The sequence below is a fragment of the Mastomys coucha genome, unplaced genomic scaffold (genome assembly GCF_008632895.1).
Source record: "Mastomys coucha isolate ucsf_1 unplaced genomic scaffold, UCSF_Mcou_1 pScaffold22, whole genome shotgun sequence".
Lineage (NCBI taxonomy): Eukaryota > Metazoa > Chordata > Mammalia > Rodentia > Muridae > Mastomys > Mastomys coucha.
Genome location: NW_022196905.1, coordinates 93,989,816 through 93,997,269, shown reverse-complemented (window position 1 = coordinate 93,997,269; position 7,454 = coordinate 93,989,816). Strand labels below are relative to the sequence as shown.

The 7,454-nt window shown below is 55.2% G+C and overlaps 1 protein-coding gene across 1 annotated transcript; it reads left to right on the top strand.

The window, feature by feature from the left end:
• Positions 1–909: 909 nt before the first annotated feature.
• Nkx6-1 (NK6 homeobox 1) lies at positions 910–7,090 on the top strand. The gene is made up of 3 exons (XM_031336999.1): positions 910–2,533; positions 4,114–4,286; positions 6,363–7,090. The coding sequence occupies exons 1-3, from the start codon at positions 1,858–1,860 to the stop codon at positions 6,612–6,614; spliced, it is 1,101 nt and encodes a 366-aa protein (XP_031192859.1). The 5' UTR covers positions 910–1,857; the 3' UTR covers positions 6,615–7,090.
• Positions 7,091–7,454: the final 364 nt, after the last annotated feature.

Genomic DNA, 7,454 nt, shown 5'->3' with positions numbered 1-7,454 from the left:
CTTAGGTTTAGACACCACGCAGGAGATAAATATTCTCATTAAGCTGATTTTGTCCCCAGAGTAACTGAGCCCCTCATAAGGGATAATGATCTAGGGGGAGGGTGAGCGAAAACAAGAACGGAGAAAGAACAGAAAAGAGCAGGAGACTCAAAGATGGGGAAGGATGACCCTGAGGCCTGCGAGGGGATTTAAAAACATCTACGGGCTTAAGGAGCAACAAATCAATTTACACAATTTTGGAAGAGCCCAGATGGCCTTTAATTAATCCCTTCAAAAGAAGGAAGCCGGCCTGGGATGTGCCTCCTGCCTGCTCCATTAGCTCCCTTTTCGCTTGGGTCTAGACACGGTTCGAGGTGAGGCGCCTGGAGCTGGTGGGGGAAGTGTGGGGGATGACGCGAGCTGGCGTGGACGGAAGAGAACTTAAACTGCTTTTCCATAGAAGGACTGGCTTTTCATTATTCTTCTCTTTAAAAAGTATTGCCCTCTTCGTTCCTGCTCCCTCCTTCTCATTTCCATTTTATTTTGCACAATTAATTGAGCCGGCCGCTGGCCCTCCGCTGGAACCACTCTTTTCGCCAGGCCCCTCCCCTCTTGGCTCCGCCCAAGAGAAGCTGGGGCGGGGACTAGGCGGGCGCGCCCTTACGGCTCCCTAGTCTGAGCCAATCAAAAGGCGTGGCGCTCCAGGGTGGGCGTGTCCCAGGAGCGACGCCTTGCCTAGACTGAGAGCTATTGGAGGCGGCGTTTACGCCCAGGGCCTGCGCCCCGCTCCTCAGTCCCGCCCCTCCGAGCAGCCCCGGAGTGACGTCCTCGAAAGTTCTCATTTTGGCCCCCCACTTCCCCTCCCTGGCGTCCCCCAGCTAAAGAGCTGCAGGGAGGGGTGCAAATGTTTTATTACCTTTGAGAGCTTCATCCGAACTGTCAGGCCCGGAGGGAGAGAGGAGAGAAGGGAAGAGCCGCCGAGAGGGTCAGTTTGGCCAGAGGACAGGGCTTGGAAGAGCCAAGCCTGGAAAGCCAAGGAGAAATGCCAGAGAGGCGAGAGAAAGGCGGAGAGTGAGAGGAAGAGAGGGCGCCGCGGGGTGGGGCGGGGGTCTCCCGGCCGGCTCGCAGCAGCGGACGGACGATCGGAACCGGCCCGTCAGACTTTTCCACACTTAGGTTTTTTCCTCTCTTTTTTCCCTTTTCGATCCGGCTACTCCCGCGCCGCGTGGCCCGGAGGGGAAGCAGGCTCGTGGGCGCGCCAAGTCCTCAGCCGCCGGAGCGGTGCCACTGCCCTTGCTGGCGCAGTAACGCGGGCCCCGCGGCGGTGGCGGGCGCGATCCCCACGCGGGCCGTCTGCGCTCAGTCCCCCGGGCGAGCGGCGAGCGCGACTCAGCCGCGCGGCCGCCGAGAGCGCGGAGCGTCCGAGCGAGATCAGAGGCGCGCACCGGGCGGAACGCGGCCCGCTTTGAAGCTCCGCTAGGCGAGCGAGCCGGCCCCCGCCCTCGCACATCAAAGCGAACGCTGCGCGCCCCCCAACCTTGTTGCAAACTCTCTGGGCCGGCCCCCGTACCTCTTGCTGATTTCCCGCGGGGGTGGAGAAGAAGAGAAGCCGAGAGCTCTGAGCCGGGAGCGAGGGACCAGCGCAAGGGATCGAATCCCGGACTCCCGGAGCGGAGGAAGCGCCCAGCCCGTCCGCGCCCCCGTCGCCCTCGCCCGCCGCCGCCTCCCGCGGGGCCTTTGGACGTTTCTGCAGCGCAGCTCCCGGAGCCCTCGGCCGAGCCACACTTCGCTTGCGCGCGCCCCCCGGCACCTCGGGCTCTCCCGAGCCCCGGCGGGGCCACCGGCCTGCGCGGCTGCGGGTTCGGGTCTGGCTGTGGGATGTTAGCTGTGGGGGCGATGGAGGGCCCCCGGCAGAGCGCGTTCCTGCTCAGCAGCCCGCCCCTGGCCGCCCTGCACAGCATGGCCGAGATGAAGACCCCGCTCTACCCCGCCGCGTATCCCCCGTTGCCCACCGGGCCCCCCTCCTCCTCGTCCTCGTCCTCCTCGTCCTCGTCGCCCTCCCCACCTTTGGGCGCCCACAACCCGGGCGGCTTGAAGCCCCCGGCCGCCGGGGGTCTCTCGTCCCTGGGCAGCCCCCCGCAGCAGCTTTCCGCGGCCACCCCGCACGGCATCAATGACATCCTTAGCCGGCCCTCCATGCCGGTGGCCTCGGGAGCCGCCCTGCCCTCCGCCTCGCCTTCGGGGTCCTCTTCTTCCTCCTCCTCGTCTGCCTCCGCCACCTCGGCCTCTGCGGCGGCCGCCGCCGCCGCCGCCGCTGCCGCCGCCGCCGCCGCCTCCTCGCCCGCCGGGCTGCTGGCCGGCCTGCCCCGCTTCAGCAGTCTGAGCCCTCCGCCACCGCCGCCTGGGCTCTATTTTAGCCCCAGCGCCGCGGCAGTGGCCGCCGTGGGCCGGTACCCCAAGCCCCTGGCCGAGCTGCCCGGTCGGACGCCCATCTTCTGGCCCGGAGTGATGCAGAGCCCGCCTTGGAGGGACGCGCGCCTCGCCTGTACCCCCCGTGAGTACTATGGGGGTGGGCGGGTCCCTGCCTTCTCAGTCTGCTCTCGGGTCGTGAAGCCCACAGCGCCCGCCCGCAGGCCGGTCAGTCCTCCTGGCCTCCACACTAGTTTGGAAGTTCCAGGACAGCACGCCTTTGGCTGGGCCCCGGCAGTCGAGCGAGGGACTCCCGCGTTCCTGAGTTCGCCGAGGCTCAGGCAGGCCTGGGCTCCTCCAGCGAGCAGATAATGTCTGGACAGAACACAGTGCAGCAGGTGATCTTCTGCCTGGGCTGTTCCTGAACCTGACCAGCTCTGGGTCAGACGGATGGAAAGCGGAAAAGGCCTTGGCACCCCTTCCTTTCTAACTATTTCCTGCCATGCCCGTTCCTTCATGACCCGTGTTTTCCGCAAACCCGCGAGGGTAGGCAAGGCAGCTAGCTACCTATCTCCTCGGGAAAAGCAGACTTTTGCTCCCACACATCCTCCTTGGTCGTCTCCAGGTCTTTACTATTTATTTATTTATTTATTGCCAGCTCCCTAAACCACTCCCAGTGCACTTGTCCAGAGCTAAACTTGTCAGCGGTTCTCAGAACTGAGCTGGATGCTTTGGGCCGCTGTCATTGATGGACCTGGGTTTTACCTATTCCTGTATGCCAGGGTCCTGGGCAACGAAGAGGCATTGGCACTCAACAGACTAACTAATTCAAGAGAGGAGATGGGGAGAAATATACATGTGACAGGACACAGATCAGTAAAATGTAGTCCCCAAAGACTCTGGGGTCAGCTCAGCTGTCTCAAGGTCTGGACAATTCTGGCTAGTGGGCCACAGCTCCTAGAAGGCTCCTAGCCCCCAGATGGCGTCCAGGGCCTGGCTCAACTCCTTTTCTCACTCTGTTCTTTGCTGATGACCAAGTCTCTGAGGTCAGTCCAGGTCTCTGTACCTCCTTGCCTGAGACTTTAGCGGCAGTAACTTGACTAACGGGAAACTATGTCTGGCTCTATGTGGGAAGGCGACATCTCAGAGATATTGAGATGTCTGACACTATTGTATTGGTGTTGATTGTAAGGATCGCCAGACCAGTGTCTCCTCTGGTCTCTTCATCCAGCCGTAATGGCCTCAAACTAGGGACGAGTTAGCTCTTAAAGTGCACAAAACACAGGAGCCCTTTATTGCGCAACACAGGTTAGGGAAGTGGCCAAGGAAAACAAAACAAAATATAAAATTTTAAAAGTTAGTTTACTTTCACACCAAACCACTTATCGTCCATCTGCTCAGGGACTGACAGAGGAGGCGAGGGTGGCCTTTCTCATGCCCTCCTGCTTAGTTTAAGAAGGTGTCCCAGTTCTGCCCCTGTACTCTTTAGCAGTGGCCTCCCTGGCTATTTCGCACTGTGGTTAAGCACAAAGTATTTACTGCTCCCCCAACCGCACCTTGGTCAAAGAAAAATAGCTGGCAGAAGGTAGCGGGGTGCCTGCGGTAGGCCACAGATCAAGGATCGCCGCCTTTTTGCTATCAAAGCACAGTTTTGCTAATTCGCTTCCCCGCCGCCTCCCTTGAAGCACTGTAACGGGTTGTATCTTCCTTCTCCGGCCCTCGCAGATCAAGGATCCATTTTGTTGGACAAAGACGGGAAGAGAAAACACACCAGACCCACGTTCTCGGGCCAGCAGATCTTCGCCCTGGAGAAGACTTTCGAACAAACGAAGTACTTGGCAGGCCCAGAGAGAGCACGCTTGGCCTATTCTCTGGGGATGACGGAGAGTCAGGTCAAGGTGAGTGGACCCTTGACACCTCTAGGGATGGCTTTCTTCGAACGTGTGCGCGCACGCGCGTGTTCACACACACGCATCTGAGTCTGTATTTTCCCCCTTACCAAACTAACAAACTGGCCTGAGGTGGGGGTGCGCTCCGGAGGAACCTAGGGAGAAGTGGGGAGCAGGGAGGGAGTTGGGGGTTGCACAGGCCCTGGGGTCTTTTGGAGGCAAACTATTGGTGAACAAAAGATATCAAGTCCCCGCCTTAGAAATTAGGCTAATCTAGACAGCAGCCTGTGTTGGGGAAGCGCCTTTATCAGAGGATGAAAGCATTAAGGAATATCCCGGAGAACAGATCAGCCGATTAGAAAGCTCCATTCGCTTTATTTGTAAAGACACTCAAGCCATTGTTTGTCAATTCAGGCCCTATTAGATATAAAATTCCCTATCCGGGATCAGCAGTACAGCGCTTCTAAAGTAATTTGTAAATAAAAAAAAATAAATGAATGAATCCAGCGGAACGTAACACCGATAAAACTTGGTTTTGGCTCAGATAAAGATGATTATTTTCCAATAGTAATTTTCCAAATGAACCGACAAGATTATTAGTGTATTAAGATCGAATTCCGTTTAAAGCAAGTTTATCTGCAAAATTAAGATACTGCAGCTTATGACAACAATTTGTAATTAAGATGTCACTTTGCTTATAATTGAGTTGTATAGTGCATTTCTAGGGAGCCAGATTTTAGAAATCTGTCCCTGAAAATAAGACTGAGCCAGCTGGGTAAATCCAGTATGTTGGTTTCCTAGGTTTCTGTGTTGTCTTTTGTCTCCTCTCTTTCTTTCTTTCTTTCTCTCTCTCTCTCTCTCTCTCTCTCTCTCTTTCTTTGGATGTGCATGGAGGGGTCTGCTTTCTTTAGTTATGTTGTTGCTCATTAAGGAGCAACATCATTAAATCTTCCACTTCAGGTTTCCTTTCCTGCTAGCCAAGCATCACACAATATATTTTAGCTGAGATTTTTCACGTGGCCATTAGAAAACCATCACATTCGAAATTATTTCTGCAGTGGGTGGTTAGAGAACCTACCACCTTAATCCGAGGGTGTTCATTTGTCACCATAAACATGTCCGTATGGCCAGAAATGAATTATTATAGCAATATAAAGAAAATCACTTTCTTAACAATCCGATTCTCTGAATAAAATACATAACAGATGAGAGGCATAAAAGGAGAGCAATTCAACATCTTCAGAAAAATGGTTGTTTGTGGCAATTCTTCAGATTAAAACACATGTGTCAGACCCATGTCAAACATCATGAGCAGGTTCAACATATCTGTATTTCAAATGAATGTCTTAGGCGGCAGCAACATGCTGCTAATGTTTGGGGGGGGGAAGGCAATATTGTAATAGAAAATACGCAAACAGCAAATGATAGTATTTAAGTTTTGGCTTTATGAGTAACCTTGAGGGTGGAGAAGGACGGTAAAGCACCTGCCCCACCATGGTGGTAATTCTGGCTGAGCTGTTAAATATTGTCATGCTTTTGCATTTGTTGCTATGAGTGAAGTTTTCATTGTATCTAGAAAAATCAGACCAAACACACCTTAAGTTTGGTGGGGAGGAGAGGGGAACTTACCACTGAAGTTGGCGCGGATTCAGGCCTGAAATAAGTAAACAGTCAAGTGTCCAAAAGTGAGAAACAGAGTGGAGAGAACTGGCTTTGATGCTGCGCTTTTCCGTACAAGCCCAGCACACACACTGCAGTTGTTTTAAACTTCTTAATCTACGAATACAACACCGCTACGGGAAAACTAAGCAAGTTTTCCTTTCCAGTTGGAACGTAGGAAAAACAAACATATTTTTAGGGAAACTTGTGCCAAGTCTTGTTTTCCCTCTTTCCGAGAAATGATTTGGCGGTGGCCTCAGTGAGCTTGAGTTACTATCGCTATGGCAACGGCGGTGGGTTAGTGAGGCCGTTAGACTGACTTTGATGCCTGGACCCGGGAGGGACGGTGGCGAGGAAGGGGCCCGGGTCTTCCGGCACTCAACTTTCCCCGGCCCTGCCTCTCCCCTCCCCTCTCTCGGCTCGCAGGTCTGGTTCCAGAACCGCAGGACCAAGTGGAGAAAGAAGCACGCAGCCGAGATGGCCACGGCCAAGAAGAAGCAGGACTCGGAGACCGAGCGGCTCAAGGGGACTTCGGAGAACGAGGAGGATGACGACGATTACAACAAGCCCCTGGACCCGAACTCTGACGACGAGAAAATCACTCAGCTGCTGAAAAAGCACAAATCGAGCGGCGGCAGCCTCCTGCTGCACGCGACGGAGGCCGAGGGCTCGTCCTGAGCGCGGCCCGCACGGCGGGGATCCCGACCGCGTCCCCGGTCCCCGGTCCCCAGCACCCTGGCTGCTCGCTGGGCCTTTACTATTTTCTAAGATGTATATATCTATTTTTTTAACCTAGAAATTGTGGCGGGGAGGGCGGGGGTCGGTAGGACAGCGCGTTGATGAGGAGGAAAGGGGCCCGCCAAGTGCACTGCTCAAAATCCCCCGCAGCCGAATCCACATCCCCGCGCCTCCCCAGGACTCTTCCCACCCGCGACGTCAGGCGGTCCCCATCCAGGCTCGGTCCCTTGCTCTGCGGTTCTTGAGCACTCGGCCGCGTTTCCGAAGGGTCGTCGACCACCGCCGGGTGGGAATCTCCGAATCACGGAGGGCAGCTGCCACCTAGGGAGAAAGGGACGCTCCCCCTCCCCCAAACTGCACTGCCGACCAAGTAACCTGTTGAAGGCTCTATGTAAATAAATCGTGAGTCACACTGACTAGAAGTTACTTTATTGTGAATATTTAAAATGTAAAATGCTTTTTGGAATTTGGTATAAAGAGATGGACCTTTACTCTCGTTGGTTTTAGGTATTCACACCACTTGGCCGCCTTTCATATTAACTTGAAAAATCTTAGAAAACAGTGTCATCGCCCTCCTTAGACATCTCCCGACTCACTCCTCTTTTGGCTCTGGATCTTTCCGAAACGCTTTCCCCCTTCAACAATTCTTGCTGGGCTTTCAGACCTTGCTGGGCCCCAGGGCAGCCCCAGGTCCCCACCCCTGTCCAGCCCCAGGACTTGCAGTCTCATATCCCGGAACCCGCGAGCTTCTCACACCAGCCTTTGAGTTCCCCTCCGAAT

Coding starts and splice junctions, on each gene's coding strand:
- Nkx6-1 (XM_031336999.1), top strand. CDS start 1,858: ATGTTAGCTGTGGGGGCGATGGAGGGCCCCCGGCAGAGCGCGTTCCTG. Junction 2,534..4,113: donor GCGCCTCGCCTGTACCCCCC/GTGAGTACTATG, acceptor CGGCCCTCGCAG/ATCAAGGATCCATTTTGTTG. Junction 4,287..6,362: donor TGACGGAGAGTCAGGTCAAG/GTGAGTGGACCC, acceptor CTCGGCTCGCAG/GTCTGGTTCCAGAACCGCAG.